The 23,725-nt window shown below is 45.5% G+C and overlaps 1 protein-coding gene across 1 annotated transcript in view; it reads left to right on the top strand.

The window, feature by feature from the left end:
- LOC120928194 (teneurin-4) overlaps nt 1-23,725 on the top strand; it is a 307,285-nt gene that overhangs the window by 99,798 nt on the left and 183,762 nt on the right. The window contains exons 7-9 of the mRNA XM_040339303.1: nt 10,470-10,571; nt 13,655-13,849; nt 21,284-21,484. Of these exons, the coding sequence (XP_040195237.1) occupies nt 10,470-10,571; nt 13,655-13,849; nt 21,284-21,484 (498 nt within the window). The remainder of the gene's footprint in view (nt 1-10,469; nt 10,572-13,654; nt 13,850-21,283; nt 21,485-23,725) is intronic.

The raw sequence follows: 23,725 nt of genomic DNA, 5'->3' as shown, positions 1-23,725 counted from the left end.
GGTACCAAGAGTTGTGAAAATGCTGAATAGTTACAACTAGACCACAGAATCACTGACGTTCCACTAAAAAATTAGCAAGGGGAATGCCTATACCTAATCAGATGACACATATCCTGTGCATGATTAAGCCCCTAAAAAAAGGAAGAGAGGGCATTCGCCTTTACAAGGTTCGGGCAGTCTACAAGTAGGGGGTTAAGAGGATACTGATGTAAGGTGGTGAGCCCTGTGGAATATGTCTTGTCGTAGACGGTGTAAGGGAGTAAGAGAAGGGATAACGAGGAGAAGAAAAAGAGAAAAGAAAGGGAAGAAGAGAAGGAAGAAAAAATAAAAGGGGTGGAAGGTGAGGAGGGATGGTAGGGATAGCAAGATCAGAGAGGATCCAACATCCCAGGGCAAGCCCCTAGAAGTGAGATACCACTTACAGAGGGTCATTTGAGCCCCCCCCCCCCAATAAATGCAAATCTATTAGATTCAGGATTTCTTTCTTGACCTTATCCAGCAGGACCGTGGCCATTTTTTGTTAATCGGATGACACTCCGTTCTTGGTTTTAACCTGTGCGATTATCGAAACCCTAGATTACCGTATGTTCTTACATAATCAGTGTAATTAAACCTTAACTGATGTAGGTGAAGGTTCTCATTTTTCCAGGTCATGGTATATCTAGTAGTAGTTAGTTGCATTCAACTGGACCTGGTCTGGAATATTGAAGACAAGTTTATATAAGCTACTTCTTTAGTTCCAATGAGTGTCAGGAACATACCTCATCTATATCCACAGAGGTAGCCCAGACATCTAATTCCAGTCACCATGGAATGTGTCAAGGTACATAGACGTTGATTCTCCAAGACCAATAAAGGTTGTGGAACCATTCTGTTCTAGTTACATAATCCCATCCTTGGTGTCCTGAAGTCTGCATAGGCTATCCATGTATGTTAACCATGTGGAACAACCATTTCTGAAAAAAAAGGCGGGGGCCTTCAATACCATCTGGCTTCCACATACTGTTATAACATCTCTACCCCTGAGATCTGACAATAATTCACACTTCCAGCAATGTGAATTGAATGATTAACACCTTTCAGACATGAGTGGGATTATGTATTTAGAACAGGGTGGTTCTTCAACTTTCTCACCTCCCATCCTGTTATTAAACTATCAACATCTTCCATGGTGATGGAATTAGTCTGCGTTACCTGTTTAGATATAAATTCAGGGGTATGTTCCTGACACTCTTGAGAAGTGGCCTAGATAAGATAGCTACGAAACTTCTTCAACGTCACAGAACAAGTAGAGTTTAAAGAGACAAACTGCTACTATCTAATTTTATTAATGCATGTTAATGTTTTTAAAAATGTTGTGTTGGTTAAATTTTATATATATATATATATATATATATATATATATATATATATATATATATATATATATATATACACAGCTAAAACCATCTTACCCCTCCAAATATTCCATCTCTCCCCTGCTTACAGTGATTTGTGTTTTACTGCTCCACCTTATTTCAGTCTGAGTCACCCCCGAACCCATTAGGTCGGTCATAGATATGGACACTTAAAATCATTCATGCATGATCAAACCAGCTTGAGGCTTCGGGTAGCATCTACATAAAGATGCAAGCATTGGTGGGGGATTCAATTTAAAACTGGTTGATCCTGTTTCAGCAGAGATCATGTGACCAGAATGGGCATTTCTTTAGATGACAGGTCGGAATTGTGATGCTGTAGTTTCAGCAGCAAAGTATTTTATGGCTTCTGTTAGTTTTTCATGATTCCAATGAGTAGGGGGGCATGTTTTCACTATAAGCCTTTTGCAGTTTTAATTTTATAATCCTTTGCAACCAAATTCTATAGGCTTTGGTTGCTTGCACTTGCTGCCTCCCTCTTGAGCATCTGTGTGTAAATAAAGCTTTAGTTGGGTTGCAGGGAGGACATTGTCTATTTAGAGAGAGGGCAGCCTTTGACCAGAGAGAAGGGCGGCCTTTGAGTAGAGAGAGTTGCGGCCTTTGTGTAGAGAGAGGGGCGGCCTTTGTGTAGAGAGAGGGGTGGCCTTTGTGTAGAGAGAGGGGCGGCCTTTGACTAGAGAGAGGGGCGGCCTTTGACTAGAGAGAGGGGCGGCCTTTGACTAGAGAGAGGGGCGGCCTTTGACTAGAGAGAGGGGCGGCCTTTGACTAGAGAGAGGGACGGCCTTTGACTAGAGAGAGGGGCGGCCTTTGACTAGAGAGAGGGGGCGGCCTTTGACTAGAGAGAGGGGCAGCCTTTGACTATAGAGAGTGATCCTTGGTTGGAGAGAGGGCGGTCTTTGGTTGGAGAGAGGGCGGTCTTTGGTTGGAGAGAGGGCGGTCTTTGGTTGGAGAGAGGGCGGTCTTTGGTTGGAGAGAGGGCTTTGCTAAATTAGAGAGGCAATGTGTTCTACAGTTCTGGTAGATTTAGCCAAGAAGTACTACAATTCTCGGTTAGCCAAGAAGTCCTCAGCCAAGGTCATGGACGTACCTGTGACATATTCCCTAAATGTAAATTTTAAGGTGGTTTTTGGTAAAAACTGGTGAATGAAGATGCACAAAATGACAGTTTCTGAATTTGCATCTTAGAACCAAGGAATCCTTATACAAAGAAAGTAATTATATGCTGATCCTCATTTATACCAGACAAATACAATAGTGGAGTGAAAAATAAAAAAGGCCTGAAGAATGCGCTGTAAAGACAGAAAATAGTCGCATCTGTCAAGGGCACAATGTGTTGTTAGGATCTGAATTTTAAGAACGTGCCATTATTGCATCGAGCCTCTTCCACAGCAAGCTGCTGATTGTATTATTCCAGATAAGAGAATAGTGAAAATACATCTTATACCTGCTATGCAAATATTCAGCATGGTTCGAATCCCTGGGAGCTGAGCCTTCTGGAACAATGGCTTGCCCAGGCATTGAAAAAAAGATCATATTGTATGAAACATAATAAACAAGGTCATTTTTGACTGTCTCATATGATCCCCAAATGTCCACTGAGAAAGGTTCCCCCAAGGTAAAGAAGACATGCCATTTCATAGGAAAGCTTTGCGCTACAGAGGGGAAAATTAGGGAATTTAGGTGATGGGATGGTTCTCGGTTATAAGAGGAGGTTTATCCATATGGGCAATTAAAACATATATATCAGTTCACCCTCAAGATCATCCCTTCCTAAGAGGCCACCCTCTTAATGAAGCCAATTGCCCGGTCTGCTGAATGGTGTGGTCAGGCTAGTTGTCAAGCATTCTCCTTCTTGACAGTCAAACCACATACATTTCCATATGCTAGAATGGGGTTGCATGTACCTGGGCTACCAGTGTGCTGCTTGGTTTGCCAGGCAAAATCCAGAGAGAGCCTGTCCCATCTCCGCACTGCTGTGCCTACACCAGCTGCAGGGATAAAAATCCAGATCTTTTAAGTGGGAGCTGTTTGGCACTATCGGTAAATGCTCTTTGAGTCATTTTCATCTTTGCAGCACTCTGTGACCAATGAAGGCCCCCTTTTAATAGCATGTGCTAGATATTACATGCACATTTTCGGATTTGCACTAAATGCCCTAATAGGAGGATTATTCTCGGTTCCCAGCGTGCTACGCTTTCTCTGTACGCCATATGAATCGGACATGTCTGCATTGTCAGGAGTCACTTAAAGGAAACGCGCCGATCAGAGAGCCAAGTCCCAGTCTTGAGTTTCAGTGTTAATACGTTCCATGTGTGTTGCTCGGCTCAGCTCGGAGTTGGCGGCTTTCATACATGGGATGTGGGGGTCACTGGAGATTAGGAGGGCTGTCTGTCTGCTTCCGATACGGCTTTTCACCTTTGTGCTGTGCTTTGTCCAGCACTCTTTAGTTGAAGTCGTTGCTGCTTATATCATTCTTCAGTAAGGACTGGATAGATACAGAACATGTACAGATGGTAAGCGTATTTTCAAAGTGATAACCTTTACCATCTATCGTAAAACCTTAAAATGGAAGCGTTTTTGTAAAGGCTAAGTATGGGTTTTAGACTATGTTCCATGTTACACCCATACTTGAGATCTAAAATGAAGAATTGTAGCATACACCACCCCCAAAACCCAAGCTGCCTCCCTTTTCTGTTTTTGTTCTGTGATTTTTTTTTTATTATTATTATTATTCGATTTTTTCCCACCAGCCTTGTCACCCAGGCCTGGGATCACAAACGAGGAACTCCTAGATGTCTAATCCGCCACCTCGGGGAAGGGACTATATGCAAATTGTGCCAGTGATCCCTGCCCCCCCCCCCGAAGTGCATCCACACTCCCTATAGCCCCATAACAGTAGGTCCATACCGGGGGCCAGCCCTACAATTGGGCCCAGGCAGCACTTTGAGTGGGGCAGCAAATTGAACCATGGCCGCCTCTTCTATTCACCCAGCAAATTGATAACCAACGTTTTTTTTTCCAGCAGTTTTGCGTGTCATGATGCCAACTGCCTCCCGGGCTGCTCCGCCTGCCCCTATACTATTCTAGCCTGTCCCTGTACTGCCCTAGCCTGTCCCTGTACTGCCCTAGCCTGTCCCTATACTGCCATAGCCTGTCCCTATACTGCCATAGCCTGTCCCTATACTGCCATAGCCTGTCCCTATACTGCCATAGCCTGTCCCTATACTGCCCTAGCCTGTCCCTATACTGCCCTAGCCTGTCCCTATACTGCCCTAGCCTGTCCCTATACTGCCCTAGCCTGTCCCTATACTGCCCTAGCCTGTCCCTATACTGCCCTAGCCTGTCCCTATGTCTAACTTACTGAATGACATCGGTATGGATGTCACACCACTTCCTCAAACTCAATCTTTCTAAAACCAAGCTTGTTTTTTTCCTCCTTCCTGGTCCCCACACCCCATGATTTTATTATTAAGATCAACAACACAACCATCGGTCCCTCCACACATGCCAGGGTGCTGGGTGTAATCCTTGACTCTGACCTCTCCTTCAGCCCCCACATCCAATCACTGGCTAAATCCTGCCGTCTTAACCTCTGCGCCTTCTCCAGAATTCAACCCTTCCTGACTGACACCACAAAGCAACTTATTCACTCCTTGATTATTTCCCGCCTTGACTACTGCAACTCTCTCCTTAATGGCCTCCCCTAAGCAGGCTATCCCCCCTTCGGTCTATCATGAATTCCTGCAAGACTCATACACCTCACTAACCGATCTGTGACTGCTGCTCCTCTCTGCCAATCCCTTCACCGGCTTCCCCTACCCCACCGTATAAAATTCAAAATACTAACCACAACATACAAGGCCATTCACAACATCGCCCCTATCTACATCACCAACCTCATCTGCAGATATCACCCACATCGTTCCCTCCGAGCCTCCCAGGACCTCCTGCTCTCTAGCTCCCTTGTTACCGCCTCCCATGCTCGCCTTCAGGACTTCTCCAAAGCCTCTCCCATCCTCTGGAACCCCCTGCCACGGTATGTCCGATCAGCCCCTACCCTGTCCACCTTTAGTTAATTTATTCAGGGAAGCCTATCCCACACCCACCTAACAACTGTCCCCAGCCACCCCCATCAAATCATTCTCTGCAGCTATTACCTTTTGTACCACCACCCCCACCCTTTAGAATGTGTAAGCTCTACGAGCAGGGCCCTCCTGTACCTTCTGTATTGAACTGTACTGTAATTGTGTTGCCCCCCCTATACATTGTAAAGCACTGCGGAAACTGCTGGCGCTATATAAATCATATATAATAATAATATACTACCCTAGCCTTCCCCTATACTGCCCTAGCTCGCCCTTGGCATTAAACATAATGGTATGTCATATAATTTTGCATGTAAATCTGACGTCCTGTTCAATTAAATACTACTTTTAATTATGATATAAACAAATGGATGTGGGGGCCTTTTGGTAAGCGTAATTTTCTTTTTGGGGTGTGGGGAGCAGCATTTTATTCTTGGACCCAGGCAGCACAATGTCTTGGGCCAGCCCGGTCTATACCTCCTGTAAAGACCTGAGGCTGGGGAAAAGCTTTGCAAGAGCTTGTATTTTGCACTTGTGATGCACTGCTTTGAGGGTGCAATGCTCTGCGGGCTTTGTTACAAAAATGAGTAAATGCACAGTGATCATTAAATCAATGCTGCTGCGTTTATTCGTTTTTTTGTTCAAAAACTGTCCTAAGCCCTTAAAAATTTAACTAGAATGACAAATAGTTTGCACAGTGCATCAAAAACAATTCTGAACCAGCTGCCAACACCGATTACCTTTGATGTGCATCCAATTGTTATTACATGTTATCAGTATGCAATGTTTTTAAAGTAGAAGTCAGTGTTTAATTTGACTTTTAAAAGTTTGTTTGGGCCAAGCTGGCTGAAACAAACTATTTCCATTACATAACGATGCGGCTGCTGTGTGCATTGTAATGTAGTGTGGTAGCATTTGCTATATACATTGTTCTGGCAGGAGTATAGGCGACTTCCCATCTTGGCCTTAAATCGAGAGTCCGGCTGGATGCTTCTCTTCCATTCAGGAGAAGTCTTGTATTTTATCAGTGAATACAAGGCTTCCTCTGGCTGGCCGGGGTTCAAATCCTGACATCATCCACCTGCACCTCGGCCAATCAAAAAGAGCCTTGCATCCATTATTAAAATTTCAATGACCTGTACCAGGGTGACAACATTCACAGTCTCCAAACTTTTGTGTTGTCACCCACCTATACAGGCTTCTGACAGCCATGATAAAAGGCTGTTTAAATGCACATTACGCAGACATGGTCCACTGTTATCAATATTGGGACACTCATCCTGAAGAATGCATGCAGACCGGTAGTGGCTGCAAAGAAGCTGAAGCAAAAAGTAGCAGCCACAAAGAAATGTTTTATTTCTAATAAATGACACTAAATGTAATTTTGTTACAGTGTACACTGCTTGACCCTAGATCAGTGGACCTACCTTATTGGAGGCCAAATTACTGGAGATGCATACTACAAATTCTGTTTCTAATCCAACTGCTTTGGAGATAAAGTCTGATTTATTTTTATTTTTTTGTCCAGAGGATTTTGCTGTAGTAACAAATTCCATTTTAATAGACATAATATACATAGATCGTTACCCTGTACACACACCTTGATTTACATGGAACACATCAAGCAGAGATGTGACCACTGGATTAACATTTGTAGGAATTCATCACTGGCATGTCAGCCGTCCTGTAAAGACTATCGCGAAGGGATATGATTCGCGGGTCAGCCTGGTCATCCTAACCAGTGATCACAATCACATGAACTGACTGCAAAATGCCGACCAGATCAATAAATTAATAGGTGTTGTAACCTCCTAGCCTTTCTGAAGTGCTCTAATGGAAAACACAAGTTCCTGCCTCTACTTTTTTGCTATTTTCCAGACAATTGTGCCTGACATCTATTTAACTCTGATGGTCTCTGAAATGATAGGCTGCGAAATCGTCCTCTGACGTTGTGCTTTGGGAATTGCTGGCTTTTTCGTACACAATTAAGCCTTTTTTTTCTTTCCTCAGAGAGAATGTATTTCTCCAGTCTGCCAGCCGTTGTAAGCAAAGGATTTGTTGGTGGAGCACTGGGTCCAAAGACACATGAAGTCAATGCCCAACTCTTAGAGGGCATTTCTTTGTCAACTTGGGTATCCTGGGAGGGTCCCTGGCATAGTCTGGGAAATGTACAAAAGACATGTTGGTAGAGCACTGGATCCAATCGAGTTTAGGGCCCAACTCATAGAGGGCATCTCTTTGTCAAATGGGGTGTCTAGGGAGGGTTCCTGGACTAGTCTGGAGAATGTACAAAGGACATGTTGGTAGAGCGCTGCATCCAAGGGTAGATTAAGTTGTTTAGGGCCCAACTCTTAGAGGGCATCTCTTTGTCAACTGGGGTATCCTGGGAGGGTCCCTGGTGTAGTCTGGGAAATGTACAATGGACATGTTGGTAGAGCGCTGGATCCAAGGGTAGATGAAATCAAGTTTAAGGCCAAACTCTTAGAGGACATCTCTATGTCAAATGGGGTGTCTAGGGAGGGTTCCTTTAGGGTCCAACTCTTATGCTGCGTTCACATGGTCGGAACTTCCAACAACAAATGTTCGATGGGAACTGTTGTCTGAAGTTTCAACTGTGTGTATGCTCCATTGGACATTTGCTGTCGGAATTTCCGACAACACAAATTTAAGAGCTGGTTCTCAAATTTTCAGTCAACAAAACTTGTTGTCGGAAATTCTGAGCGTGTGCACAAAATTCCACGCATGCTCGAAATCAAGCAGAAGAGCCGCACTGGCTATTGAACTTAATTATACTCCGCTCGTCGTACGTGTTGTACGTCACCGCATTCTTGACGTTCGCAATTTCCGACAACATTTGTGTGTATGCAAGACAAGTTTGATCCAACATCTGTCAGGAAAAAAAATCCACGGCTTTGTTGTCGGAATGTCCGATCGTCTGTATGCGGCATTATAGGGCATCTCTTTATCAAATGGGGTGTCTAGGGAGGGTCCCTGGACTAGTCTGGAGAATGTACAAAGGACATGTTGGTAGAGCGCTACATACAAGGGTAGATGAAGTCAAGTTTAGGGCCCAACTCATAGAGGGCATCTCTCTGCCAACTGGAGAATCCCGGGAGGGTTCCTGGAATAGTCTGAGGAAAAAAAATTCAAAAGATGAGTGCCGCCAATCCAGAGTGAATATGTACAAAGGATGAGCAAAGTAAAACTTTTCTGGTTTCATGCTAGCTTGGTGGCACTCTCATCCTTTGTAACTTCTCCAGGCCATTGTAAGCAAGAGATACAATATTCGGTGATAAATTGGACTACCTCAACTGGCCAAGCGTTTGGAGCAGATTGGGTTATCAGGAGTACAGTGTGATGACATGTTAGATTTTGCCTCATAATGGCAATATTTAGGATTTGTTGGACATTTAAACTCTTTCATGTTGTGGATAGCTTGTAGGGGCCTTCAGTAGCAAAACATGAATAGGGGTATCGAATTGTCACAATCGGCAAAAAAACTGTTGGCTAATGGTAATTTTATTTAATAATAATTAGTTTGATCAGCTAGGCCAGTTTATTTCAATCTTTTTACACCAGAGGAACTTTTAAAATCATTTTCAGGTCTCTGGGAACTGCTCTTAAAACCAATGCATTGTGGGTCAGTGAGAGCATTCTTCTCATACTTTGTGTATTTGACACTCAGGGATTCCTAATGCAACAAAATTATTTGCTGTTGGTAAGTGAGAAGAATGTTTTTTACACTGGTGGTCAGCGAGAAGAATATTTATTGCATTGGTGGTCATTGGGAAGAATACAGTGGTGGTCAGAATGCCATTCTTAGGCCTCGTACACACCATAGGTTAACCAGAGGACAACGGTCTGAAGGACCGTTTTCATTGGTCAAAACCGATCGTGTAGGGGCCCCATAGGTTATTTAACCATAGGTTAAAAAAAAGCCAACTTGCTTTAAAATTAACCTATGGATTCCTAACCGATAGGTCAAAACCGATCGTTAGTAGGCACAACCATCGGTTAAAAATCCACGCATGCTCAGAATCAAGTCAACGCATGCTTGGAAGCATTGAACTTCGTTTTTTTTCAGCACGTTGTTGTGTTTTACGACACCGCGTTCTGACATGATCGGTTATTTAACCTATGGTGTGTAGGCGTGACGGACCATCGAGTCAGCTTCATCGGTTAACCTAAGACAACAGCCCTTCAGACCGTTGTCCTCTGGTTAACCTATCGTGTGTACGAGGCTTTAGTCGGCGAAAAAGATCATTGGTGTCATGCCACTGGCTCTGCCAATGGTCATTGATCCTGGAACTGTTCATGCACCATCAGATATAAGGTCCATCAGCCACAGTTCAAGGAACCCCTAGCAACTTCTGGGGAACCCTAGTTGTGAATTGATTGCTTAGACTGGTATCTCCATGCCAATTTAGGGCTACCCTTCATTTAAAGCGGAGCTTCAGGGGGATTTAAAAGTCACAAATATTACAAAGCATGTATTCATTCATTAATACACCCTTAAATGTAGTTTTATAAATGTAATCTGTATAAGTACTCAAATTTGACCTGATATTAGCCTTTAGCTATCTCTATACCGCTCTATACATCTCTATACAGTTGATTTCAGACTGGGGGAGGGGGAAGCAGCACAAGAAGCCAGTCAGCTGTGTTGCAACTTTCAATGCTTATATTCTAACATCAAACGGAGAGAGTAGAGTGACAAAGAGATGAGCTCATCCGTCTGCTGCTTCTCCTTTTACTGTCCAATCACAGGCTGGGAGAGGGTGTAGTCCTGCAGGGTTACTCTTGCCAGAGAGGTTTGTGCCGTGTGGCAGAGCTGTGTGGTTCTCAAAACCAGGGTCAATCAAGAATGGTCAACTGGCTTCTGTTAGAGTTCTTCTGGAATAAGAACCATTTAAAATGCAACATGAGTTTACAAGGTCCTTCAAGTTTATATTTTTCTATCTTCTAGAATCGGTGGATGACTGCCCCAGTAATTGCTATGGAAATGGTGAATGCATATCTGGAAACTGCCACTGTTTTTTAGGCTTTCTTGGGCCAGACTGTGGACGAGGTAAGAAATTATCAATGCCTAATGTTTTTCATTTTTCAGGGAATTATGGGAACCGGTAATCCAAATAAGGCTTGTGGGTGGCCAAAAATTGACTGATGACTACAAGCAATGCTTCTGATTTTGAGCATTGCTTGCAGTTTCCAGGCTGTTTCTGACTACACAGATTGCAATAAAGTGGATCTTCAGTTATTTTTTCATCTTTCCATCTAATAAATGTTCTGCCCTTGTTGTTTTAACTTTGGATAGTACATTTTTTTTTCGTCTTTCAGGACAGCCACAATGAGAGACATAGGCTCCTCCCCTTCGTCTCTCATTGTGGCTGTCCTCAAAGACTACTAGATAAGACGTTGCCGGTAAGTAACTTTTTGTGCCGATAAATACCTTCTACAGCCCACTTCCTGTTTGTCTGGTCATTAAGGCTTATGACATCATGCACAGCTCTCACTTACTCTTGCGAGAGTTTACCAGGAAGGGAGGGGTGCATGAGTCATAAGAGGGCCAATGAGAGCTGCAGAGCTGGAGGTGTGCCTCTGTGTCTGTATAAATCCAGGGAGGGAACTGGCAGCAGCTTCAGCTGCCCAAAGTTAAAATGGACGCAGCCAGACTTAGTGGAGGGAGATTTCTGCAGAATATTTGGCAAGTACAGAATCGCAGTATATATAAAATAATATGCAAAGTGGTTGGAGGGAGGCTTCAGAATGGCAAAGATGTTTTTATTACAAATTATGTCAACAGACTGCAGTTCCTCTTTAAAAAGCACCTGTCAACGTTACGAACTCTCTAATAAGCAGTGGTTCTCAACCTTCTATTGCCGTGACCCCTTGATAAAATTTCCCAAGCTGTGGGGACCCCTAACAGTAAAATTATTTTCGTAGCGTGGGTTGTCTGCACCCAAGGCAAGACAAGTAATTTGTGCCCCTAACCCACAGACATTTGGCATTTCCTGAGTCCCTTCCACTCATACGGTATTAAATCCCTTTATGCTACATCTTAGGATGTACCACTTTCTCTCTTTGTTCTCCTTTCTTTCCCTTTCATCTCTCTATCCTAATTTTTATTTTATTTTTTCCCATCACTCTCTCTAGCCGTCTTTCTTGTTTAAAGGCAACTATAATCACAGGTAGTGTTTCTCACTGTGTCTCCGACTTTGTGGTGTCTCGCAGCAGTGACACCTATGCCGAAATCAGGAGATAGGGTCTCCTCCAGCCCCTCCCACATTCTTTACCACTCAGCTGGCCTCTAGTCTCATGCCATGCCATGAACTGAATGGGTGGCTGTGAAGAGGCTGAGTGGGTGGATGCAGGCTCCAGGGACAGCCCTGCTTGGGTGGCTGCAAAAAGACTAGGAGAGCTGTGCGGGCTTCAGGAACAGCCCAGGATTCGGTGACCCCTGGCAAATCGTCATTTGACCCCCGAGGGGGTCCCGACCCCCAGGTTGAGAACCACTGTCTTAGAGGAAGGTTTTCCAAGCAATCAGAAAGTCTCAGGGTCCACTGGTCTGGTCCATGCACTTATTATGGAGCAGAGAAGAGGATTGACGAACATATGCCATCACCACTATGCCGCCAGCATTGGCCTAGTATCACTGTACTTAGTTGTAATTTGTTTAAAACCCAATTGAACCTTCAGTTTAAATCCCCTTGAAACATTCCAGATGCATCTAAACAAAGGTTGTAAGACTCGGTTCACACTGGGGCGACACATCAGGCGGCTCAGCCGCCTGACGAGTCGCGTCTCATTCAATGCAATGGAACCGTTCTAATAGAAGCGACGCAAGTCGCTCCGACTTAGAAAAAGGTTCCTGCACGACTTCGGGGGCGGCTCGGGGCGACCTGCATTGACTTCTATACAGAAGTCGTTTTGCAAATCGCCTCTGAAGTTGTCCTCAGGACGACTTGCAGAGTCGCCCCTGAAGTCGTGCCGCTGGAGTGTGAACCGACTCTTAAAGTTTTACAGTTTGTTTTCACTATAAAGCAGCCAACAACTGAGTAGAAAAGCCAGTCCCCTTCCAGCATGCCGTGGAAAAGGATCCTTGCTCTGTGTTAAAGCAGTGGTTTCATTGAAAAAGTCAAACACACCCCCTAATGAGTCTGAGCAAGCCCATGCTCCCCTCCGATTAGAGAGCTTTAAAGTGATGTTAAAGGGTTATTTTTTTTATTTTATTTTTTATAAAAATAACAAACATGTCATACTTGCCTGCTCTGTGTGATGGTTTTGCACAGAGCAGCCCCAATCCTCTTTTTCTCTGGTCCACTGCTGGCGCTTCTGGCTCCTCCCCGTTGACCAGTGCCCCCATAGCAATTCTATTGCTATGGGGGCAATGGTGTGTGCTCAGTCTGAAGCCCCACTCTGTGTCCATAAGACATATAAAGCCGTGGCTAGGCCCAGCCTCTGCTCTCTCCTCATTGGCTCACAGGCTGTGATTGACAGAAGTAGAGGCCAATGATCTCAGCCAGTGAGGAGAGTGAAACCCCGGGGCAGCCGAGGCTCCCTCACACATTACTGGATTGAGAGGGGGAGCTCAAGTGAGTATTGGGGGGGGGGGGGGTTTGGGGGGAGCAGAACACAGGTTGTTAAAAAAGCCTTCAGCCTTTACAAGCACTTTAACTCTGACACACTGGGTGTGCCGAATCTCTGCAGAGAGACCATTGCAATGTATTGGCTTCAGAATGTTGGTTCAGACACAAAACGGGTGCTTTCTGTCTGTATGTAGGTAACATGTTCTCTTAAAAGCCAAATCCATAGACAGTATAAATCTGTGAAATGCAGAGATCCTTAAAATGCATATTCTAATGTAACTTATATATTTTATGTGCTGCATAAGTGTCCCTTTAATTTAAGAAAGGGGAAAAAATTGAAGTGATGCATAATAATGGCATGGAGTAATTTTATCCCGATTCGCAATGCTATTTTCCCCGCCAGAGGGCTCAGAGCAAAACGTTACCATTTGAATTATTGAAGTGATTTGTGCCGTGGAATAATTCAGCCCTTGATTCATTGTCCTGGTAAGAGGGTGAGCCAGAGTGGAGGGCGAGAAATAATTTTCCTGCTGAAATTAACTTTCTATCCTGATCTTCCTACCAGCATCCTGCCCGGTATTGTGCAGCGGAAATGGCCAGTACATGAAAGGAAGGTGCTTGTGCCACAGCGGGTGGAAAGGAGCCGAGTGTGATGTGCCCACCAGCCAGTGCATTGATGTCACCTGTAGTAATCATGGCACCTGCATCATGGGAACCTGTATCTGCAACCCTGGGTACAAGGGAGAGAATTGCGAAGAAGGTAAAATACAATGGAGAATGGCAGTTGCCTACAGACAGTCCTGTGATCTGCTGTTTTCTCTCTTTATTGTTACTCTTTCTGCTCTACATTTATATTGTTTTTTGTTTATTTCTGATCTCCCTCTCTTTTCTTACTGTGTCCATCAAGTCTCTCTGTCCCTCCATCTTTCTCTACTGCTGTCCTTCTCTCCACTTTTTCTATCTCTCTTTCTCTCTGCCTCTTTCTATCATTCTCTTTTTCGCTCTGTCCATCTCTCTCTCTCTTGCTCTGTCCATCCATCTCTCTCTCTTGCTCTGTCCATCCATCTCTCTCTCTTGCTCTGTCCATCCATCTCTCTCTCTTGCTCTGTCCATCCATCTCTCTCTCTTGCTTTGTCCATCCATCTCTCTCTCTTGCTCTGTCCATCCATCTCTCTCTCGCTCTGTCCATCTCTCTCTCTCTCGCTCTGTCCATCTCTCTCTCTCTCTCTCTCGCTCTGTCCATCTCTCTCTCTCGCTCTCGCTCTGTCCATCTCTCTCTCTCTCTCTCTCTCTCTCGCTCTGTCCATCTCTCTCTCTCTCTCTCGCTCTGTCCATCTCTCTCTCTCGCTCTGTCCATCTCTCTCTCTCTCTCTCTCGCTCTGTCCATCTCTCTCTCTCTCTCTCTCGCTCTGTCCATCTCTCTCTCTCTCTCTCTCGCTCTGTCCATCTCTCTCTCTCTCTCTCTCTCTCGCGCTCTGTCCATCTCTCTCTCTCTCGCTCTGTCCATCTCTCTCTCTCTCTCTCGCTCTGTCCATCTCTCTCTCTCTCTCTCGCTCTGTCCATCTCTCTCTCTCTCTCTCGCTCTGTCCATCTCTCTCTCTCTCTCGCTCTGTCCATCCCTCTCTCTCTCTCGCTCTGTCCATCTCTCTCTCTCTCGCTCTGTCCATCTCTCTCTCTCTCTCGCTCTGTCCATCTCTCTCTCTCGCTCTGTCCATCTCTCTCTCGCTCTGTCCATCTCTCTCTCTCTCTCTCTCGCTCTGTCCATCTCTCTCTCGCTCTGTCCATCTCTCTCTCTCTCTCTCTCTCTCTCGCTCTGTCCATCTCTCTCTCGCTCTGTCCATCTCTCTCTCTCTCGCTCTGTCCATCTCTCTCTCTCTCTCTCTCGCTCTGTCCATCTCTCTCTCTCTCTGTCCATCTCTCTCTCGCTCTGTCCATCTCTCTCTCTCTCTCTCGCTCTGTCCATCTCTCTCTCTCGCTCTGTCCATCTCTCTCTCTCTCTCTCGCGCTCTGTCCATCTCTCTCTCTCTCGCTCTGTCCATCTCTCTCTCTCTCTCTCGCTCTGTCCATCTCTCTCTCTCTCTCCCTCTGTCCATCTCTCTCTCTCTCTCGCTCTGTCCATCTCTCTCTCTCTCTCGCTCTGTCCATCTCTCTCTCTCGCTCTGTCCATCTCTCTCTCTCTCTCGCTCTGTCCATCTCTCTCTCTCGCTCTGTCCATCTCTCTCTCGCTCTGTCCATCTCTCTCTCTCTCTCGCTCTGTCCATCTCTCTCTCGCTCTGTCCATCTCTCTCTCTCTCTCTCTCTCTCGCTCTGTCCATCTCTCTCTCGCTCTGTCCATCTCTCTCTCGCTCTCTCCCTCTCTCTCTCGCTCTGTCCATCTCTCTCTCTCTCTCTCTCGCTCTGTCCATCTCTCTCTCTCTCTGTCCATCTCTCTCTCTCGCTCTGTCCATCTCTCTCTCTCTCTCGCTCTCTCTCTCTCTCGCTCTGTCCATCTCTCTCTCTCTCTCTCTCTCTCGCTCTGTCCATCTCTCTCTCTCTCTCTCGCTCTGTCCATCTCTCTCTCTCTCTCTCGCTCTGTCCATCTCTCTCTCTCTCTCTCTCTCTCTCTCGCTCTGTCCATCTCTCTCTCTCTCTCTCTCTCGCTCTGTCCATCTCTCTCTCTCTCGCTCTGTCCATCTCTCTCTCTCTCTCTCGCTCTGTCCACCTCTCTCTCTCGCTCTGTCCATCTCTCTCGCTCTGTCCATCTCTCTCTCTCGCTCTGTCCATCTCTCTCTCTCGCTCTGTCCATCTCTCTCTCTCGCTCTGTCCATCTCTCTCTCTCTCGCTCTGTCCATCGCTCTCTCGCTCTGTCCATCGCTCTCTCGCTCTGTCCATCTCTCTCTTTCTCTCTCGCTCTGTCCACCTCTCTCTCTCGCTCTGTCCACCTCTCTCTCTCGCTCTGTCCACCTCTCTCTCTCGCTCTGTCCATCTCTCTCTCTCTTGCTCTGTCCATCTCTCTCTCTCGCTCTCTCCCCCTCTCTCGCTCTGTCCACCTCTCTCGCTCTGTCCACCACTCTCGCTCTGTCCACCTCTCTTTCTCTCTCTCTCTCTCGCTCTGTCCACCTCTCTCTCTCTTTCTTCCCTTATTTCTTTCCACATTCTCTCCATCTCTCTTTCTTCCTTCTTTTTTTTTTTTTGTCTTCCAACCCCATTTTCTATTTAGTGGTGGTGTAGAAAGTTATATTACCAAAAGTATTGGGACACCTGCCTTTGCACACGCAGCCTTAGTCTGTAGGGTTCAATATTGAGTTGGCCCACCCTTTGCAGCTATAACAGCTTCAACTCTTCTAGGAAGGCTGTCCACAAGTTTAGAGTGTGTCTATGTGAATGTTTTGACCATTCTTCTAGAAGTGCATTTGTGAGGTCAGGCACTGATGTTGGATGAGAAGGCCTTGCTCACAGTCTCTGCTCTAATTCATCCCAAAGGTGTTCTATGGGATTGAGGTCAGGACACAGCAGTGCACCAAACAAGGTCCAAAAAGACATGTTGAGCGAGTTTTGGCCGTGGATGAACTTGGCTGGCCTGCCCAGAGTCCTGACCCTTAAACCAATAGAACATCTCTGGGATGAATTAGAGCAGAGACTGCAAGCCAGGCCTTCTCGTACACATTGGTGCCTGACCTCACAAATGCGCTTCTGGAAGAATGGTCAAACCTTCCCATAGACACACTCCTAAACCTTGTGGACGGCCTTCCCAGAAGAGTTGAAGCTGTTATAGCTGGGCACGGGCCTATTGATTTAGACGTGGACGTAAACGACGTAAATCCCAATTCGCGGACGACTTACGCAAACGACGTTAAAATTTCGAATCTCGCGGCGGGAACGGCGGCCATACTTTAACATTGTTATTCCACCTAATAGGTGGAATAACTTTAGGCCTCCTAAGGCCTTACAGAAACGGCGTAAAACGACGACGGCGGCCGGGCGTACGTTCGTGAATTGGCGTACAAACTCATTTACATAATCTACGCCGACCGCAATGGAAGCGCCACCTAGCGGCCATCCAAAAAATTGCAATCTAAGATAGGACGGCGCAAGCCGTCGTATCTTAGATATGTTTAAGTGTATCTTTGTTTGAGCATACGCTTAAACATAGGTCGGCGTCGATTCTGAGTTAGGCCGGCTTATCTACTGATAAGTCGGCCTAACTCTTACTGAATCTACCTAATTCTCTCTAGAATTGACTGTGGTTGCCCGACCCACCAAGGAACAGAGGCTCGCCAGCAGAAGGTGGTTTGTGATCCTGTGTAAGCCTATGCTTCACAAAACAGGCCAAACCTGGGTCAGTGAGGTGGGGGAGGGGGGGTTAAAGTGGCCATTGTCACCAAACTCTTTTCAGAGGTTCTCATTTCAACATGAAAACTAGATCTCGGATTATGATGAATGGCAAGGTCTGACACGCACATTCCCGTCCCCTAATCCCGAGGCTGTGAGCTGAGGCAGCAGAAAGGCCCGTGGATGTGATGAAGGCCCTTTTTAAAACCTGTCTCTCTTTTTCCCATTGACCTTCAGAGGATATGATTAATGGCAGTGCGATGGTTGCTTGTCATCTGTTAGACTAGAAAACTCGCTATGGTCATCCCATCTGTGCTGTAGCTCGCTGCCTCTTCCCACCCCCCCATCTCCAAGAGAAAATAGGCTTTATTCCTGAATATTGCTTTTACATCCGGATTTCATGCCGTCCCCCCCCCCCCATAAAAACACAATAAATGGAGGTCCGCCAGCCACTGTTCTCATTTGTGTGGTTAATTGAAGCAAGCTTTTTTTTTTTTTAGTGCAGCTGTAGTACGTCTTATGGATTTCTCAGTATAGAAGTCAAACAGATGGGCATAAAATGCTCATGAAAAAGTCATTAGGGACATGTAAGAAAACTGGTGCATAGCTAAGTGCGTCAAAATGAAAACGACTGCATTCAAAGCTGTACCGGGCCTTAAAGGGAGACGTATTTGTGAGATGTGAATAGTTTGGGTTCCATCACATGACCATATCAAATACTCTAGAAGCGCGATCCTTAGGGGTATCGGCAAAGTCAACAGGAAATTGGGTAAAGCAGTCTGGAAATTTAAGCCAAACCTACCTCATCGTTCTTCATTGTGAGTGTAGAAATCAGTTTACCGGCAGCTTAAAGTAGATTTAAATCTAATCTCAAAAATCTCCTATAACCTTTAACCACTTAACCCCCGGACCATATTGCTGGTCAAAGACCAGAGTACTTTTTGCGATTCGGCACTGCGTCGCTTTAACTGACAATTGCGCGGTCGTGCGACGTGGCTCCCAAACAAAATTGGCGTTCTTTTTTTCCCCACAAATAGAGCTTTCTTTTGGTGGTATTTGATCACCTCTGCGGTTTTTAGTTTTTGCGCTATAAACAAAAATAGAGCGACAATTTTGAAAAAAAATAATATTTTTTACTTTTTGCTATAATAAATATCCCCCAAAAATATATAAAAAAACTATTTTTTTCCTCAGTTTAGGCCGATATGTATTCTTCTACATATTTTTCGTAAAAAAAAATCACAATAAGCGTTTATTGATTGGTTTGCGCAAAAGTTATAGCGTTTACAAAATAGGAGGTATTTTTATGGCATTTTTATTAATATTTTTTTTTTTTACTAGTAATGGCGGCGATCAGCGATTTTTCTTTTTCGGTACTGCGACATTATGGCGGACACTTTTGACACATTTTTGGGACCATTGGCATTTTTATAGCGATCAGTGCTATAAAAATGCATTGGATTACTATAAAAATGCCACTGGCAGTGAAGGGGTTAACACTAGGGGGCGGGGAAGGGGTTAAGTATGTCCCTGGGTGTGTTCTTACTGTGGGGGGGGGTGGCCTCACTAGGGGAAATCACTGATCTTCTGTTCATACATTGTATGAACAGAGGATTAGCATTTCCCCCCCGACAGGCCCGGGAGCTGTGTGTTTACACACACAGCTCCCGGTCCCCGCTCTGTAATGAGCGATCGCGTGTGCACGGCGGCGATCGCGCCCGCCGGGCACGGGAGCGGAGGGGCGCGCGCGCCCCTAGTTGCCTGCGAGAGAGCCGACGTAGAGCTACGGGCTCTCGCGCAGGAGAGCCAACCTGCCGCCGTAGAATGACGGCGGCAGGTCGGCAAGTAGTTAACTTTTAAAAGTGCCCCCCCAGTCTTTTTAAATCCTCTGTTTTCCTTGAATTCCAGACCTTTTTATTATACAGGATTTATATAGCGCCAATAGTTTGTGCAGTGCTTTACAACATGGGGGCAGACAGTACAGTTACAATACAATTCAATACAGGAGGGATCAGAGGGCCCTGCTCGTTAGAGCTTACAGTCTAGAAGGGAGGGTCAAGTGGGAAAAAAGGCTGTCGGGATGATCAAATGGAGAAAACTAAACTAAAGTTGTTAGGTGTGGATAGGATAGGCTTCTCTGAAGAGAAGGGTTTTCAGGGATCGTCTAAAAGCTAATATAGTAGGAGATAGACAGATTGGGGTAAGGAGTTCCATAGGATTGGAGAGGCTCTGGAAAAGTCTTGGAGGCGAGCATAGGAGGAGGTGATGAGGGAACTAGAGAGCAGGAGGTCTTGAGAACGATTAGGTTGGTACTTTGTGACTAGACATGGTATAATTTGTAAATTTCTACATTTGGTCCAGCTCGGACCAATCTAACTATGTAAATACCATATCTGGCTGATACCCCAGAAGCTAGGAATGGTGGAAGTAGACACAGCTACTCTCCACTTGCTTTTGTTTCCAATGAGTGGCTGACCTGATGCATTGTGAACAGGGCCGATCCTAGAGTCACAGGCGCCTGGGTGAAAAAATATTTCTGGCGCCCCACATGGGTGAGGTGCATGGCAGGTGTGTAACCAGAGTTGAGCTGGATAGCTGAAGCAGCAGATGGCAGCAGGAACAGCAGACTCCAGGCTGAGTAGGAGTAGCTGGTAGCAGATGCAGTAGGACTGGCAGCACACAGCAGATGGAGGACCAACGTAACCAGGCACAATGCAGAGCAGGACAAACGGATAACCGGATGCAGGCTCAGACAAGTCAGGTATAGGCATAGACGGCAGGCAGAGAATGGTCAGGATACAGGCAGAGGTTGGCAACATGAGATCAGGCAGATGCGCAAGAGGTAAACAACGTCTTAGAGGCAAGCCAAGGTCAGGACAGGTAGGGTCAGGATAAGCCGGGTCAAACACAGAAAACAGGCACAAGGGCAACAGCTGCAGATGAGACTGCAACCTCCTAGTGCATCTGCTGCACTTATAAAGGGCATTTGGTGCCAATGTCAGTGGCAAATGCACGCGCGCCTGTGCACCACAAGACGGGCAACCGCAGAATCGCGTGTGCGCCTCGGGACTTCAACTGCACTATGGCCAGTGCACCCCTGAAAGGTTGGATGGATATGTATTTTAAATAGACTTTAAAGCGGTGGTTCACCCTTAGAGAGCACATTTTCCCCTTAGATGGATGCTCGTTTTGTCTAGGGGAATCGGCTATTTGTTTTAAAATATGTGCAGTACTTACCGTTTACGAGATGCATCTTCTCCGTCGCTTCTGGGTATGGGCTGCGGGAATGGGCGTTCCCTTCTTGATTGACAGTCTTCCGAGAAGCTTCCGACGGTCGCATCCATCGCGTCACGATTTTCCGAAAGAAGCCGAACGTCGGTGCGCAGGCGCAGTATAGAGCCGCACCGACGTTCGGCTTCTTTCGGCTACGAGTGACGCGATGGATGCGACCGTCGGAAGCCTCTCGGAAGACTGTCAATCAAGAAGGAACGCCCGCTCCCGAAGACCCATACCCGGAAGCGACGGAAGAAGATGCATCTCGAAAACGGTAAGTACGGATCATATTTTAAAACAAATAGCCGATTCCCCTAGACCGAACGAGCATCCATCTAAGGGGGAAAAAAAAATTTTAAGAAATGGGTGAACTCCCGCTTTAAGTAAGCAAACAGAATAATAAAAGCCCAACTTTGCTGGCCATTGTGGAGAAAATGCTAAATAAAAGTGTTTTAAATTAAAAAAGGAATTTATATACAGAATATTATGTTTACTAATGTTAACCCTGTACATGTACTGGAATACATCATTTCTCATTATCGCAGTCCTTTAAACCCTTTGGTATAATATTATTTTAATATTAATTTCATTATTTTGGTTTTATTTTCAGTGGATTGCTTAGACCCCACGTGTTCTGGGCGAGGAGTCTGCGTGCAAGGAGTGTGCCATTGTGCTGTTGGGTGGGGTGGAACAAGCTGTGAGAACCCGCGAGCCACTTGCCTTGACCAGTGTTCTGGACATGGGACGTACCATTCTGAGACGGGTGTGTGCACGTGTGACCCCAACTGGACCGGCCATGACTGCTCTATAGGTAAGAGTGAATGTCAGTCTTGTTATTGGCGAGTACTGTTTACGAAGTATCTGGGAACAAAAATGAAAACATTTCATGTTTTAAAAATAACCTCTCACAAGCCCTTAACATTCTTACTTAGCACAGGATGAGAAAAATGCATTAACAGCGGTAAACCTTGAGTGAAAACCACATGCCATCCACCCGTCAAGGCAATTCAGTGTTCGCGTGAACTCCTTCCAAGAGCCAGTCCACTGCTTGCATAAAGGCCGAGGGCTCTTGAGGCGTTTACAGCACCCTGAATGTCGCAGCCTGCCAGCCAGAGTGGCACAGGGGCCCATTGATGACATCACTGGATCTAAAATAAGACTCGTAATAAAAACAGAAATGTTTTATTCAGAATATCATCATATCTAGTAGCAAAAGTGAGCCCTAGGTGCTATAAAATATCACAAAATAACTCCAATGATAGCTCCATAAAAAATTATAAAGAAATTAGATAAAAATACAAATATTGAACTGCAAAGAGTCTGTGAACAGATTCTCAATGTGATTTAGGTCTGGACTGTGACTAGGGCCATTCTAACACATGAATATGCTTTGATCTAAAACCATTCCATTGTAGCTCTGGCTGTATGTTTAGGGTCGTTGTCCTGCTGGAAGGTGAACCTCCGCCCCAGTCTCAAGTCTTTTGCAGACTTTAACAGGTTTTCTTCTAAGATTGCCCTGTATTTGGCTCCATCCATCTTTCTATCTAACCAGCTTCCCGGTCCCTGCTGAAGAAAAGCATCACCACAACATGATGCTGCCACCACCACATGTTTCACGGTGGGGATGGTGTGTTCAGGGTGATGTGCAGTGTTAGTTTTTCGCCACACATAGCGTTTTGCTTTAAGGCCAAAAAAGGAAAATGTTGGTCTTATCTGACCAGAACAACGTTTTTCCACATGTTTGTGTCCCCTACATGGCTTCTCGCAACTGCAAATGAGACTTCTTATGGCTTTCTTTCAACAATAGCTTTCTTCTTGCCACTCTTCCATAAAGGCAGATTTGTGGAGTACACACTAATAGTTGTCATGTGGACAGATTCTCCAGAGTTACAATGGGCTCTTGCTGCTTCTTGATGAATGCTCTCCTTGCCCGGCCTGTCAGTTTAGGTGGACGGCCATGTCTGGTTGAGATGTATCTTAATATAGCACGGTCTTACCCCGAAGGGTCCCGACACGCAGGTAGGTTTGTAGTTGGTGCCATACTTTTTCCATTTTCAGATGATTGGATTTTCAAAAGTGCTCAGTGAGATGTTCAAAGCTTGGGATATTTTTTTATAACCCAACCCTGCTTTATTCTTCTCCACAACTTTATCCCTGACCTGTCTGGTGTGTTCCTTGGCCTTCATGATTTTTGCCAGTCACAGCCTGTGTCTTACAATAACAGGGAAGAGAAGCGTCCATCAATCCATATGTAATATTTCCCCCCCATTGTGTTTAGCTGGTTAGTGGAAATAGAGGAGGGGGAGTGGGCTGTCTTTTATCACTGTGCATAGCCCCACAAGTGTGACTATATAGTCACATGGGCTGCTCAGGTGTGATAGGGAGGAAATGCTCAGCATAGAAACGCCCTGAAACTGAGCATGTGCGAGCTGCCAACACTGCTCTTTCCACTGGTGTTTTTACAGCCACTTTTTTTATCCTTTTTTACAGCTTAAAAACGCCTGTCCATGTTTATTTTGTAAAAACGCTGCGGGTAGCATTTTTAAAAGTTTTTGCGAGGTTTTGAGCGTTTTTGCGCGTTTTTTTGAGCGTTTTTTAATGTCTGGCGTTTTTACAGCTCTATTGCTGGAGCCGCAGAACGCCCTGGTCCCGCGTTTTTTTTTCAGCTCAAATACGCCTATGCATTTGCAGCACAAAAACGCCTATGTGGGCATGATGCCATAGAAATACAAGGACAGTGTTTTTAAGCTGTAAAAAACGCTCAGAAAAGTGTGCTGTAAAAACGCCAGTGGAAATGACGCCTTATTGTTTTTTTATGATGTGGGTTATGTGACACTTTTAGCTATTTACTAAGCAAGGCTGTGGGCAGAGCAGTCTAAACCTCAGGACCTGGATTTGACAAACCATAGAAATCCCTCGGCAGGTAAACAGCTGCCCACATACGTATTTATTGGGGTATAGCGCGCACCCGCGTATAGCGCGCACCCCTAAAGTTGCCCCGAAATTCATGTGGAAAAAAGCATTTTTGTACTTACAGTTTGGTGTCTTGCGC

This window comes from Rana temporaria, chromosome 2 (genome assembly GCF_905171775.1).
Source record: "Rana temporaria chromosome 2, aRanTem1.1, whole genome shotgun sequence".
In the NCBI taxonomy this organism is placed as follows: domain Eukaryota; kingdom Metazoa; phylum Chordata; class Amphibia; order Anura; family Ranidae; genus Rana; species Rana temporaria.
The sequence above is the reverse complement of the archived record's forward strand: the minus strand, read 5'-3'. Positions and strand labels throughout refer to the sequence as shown.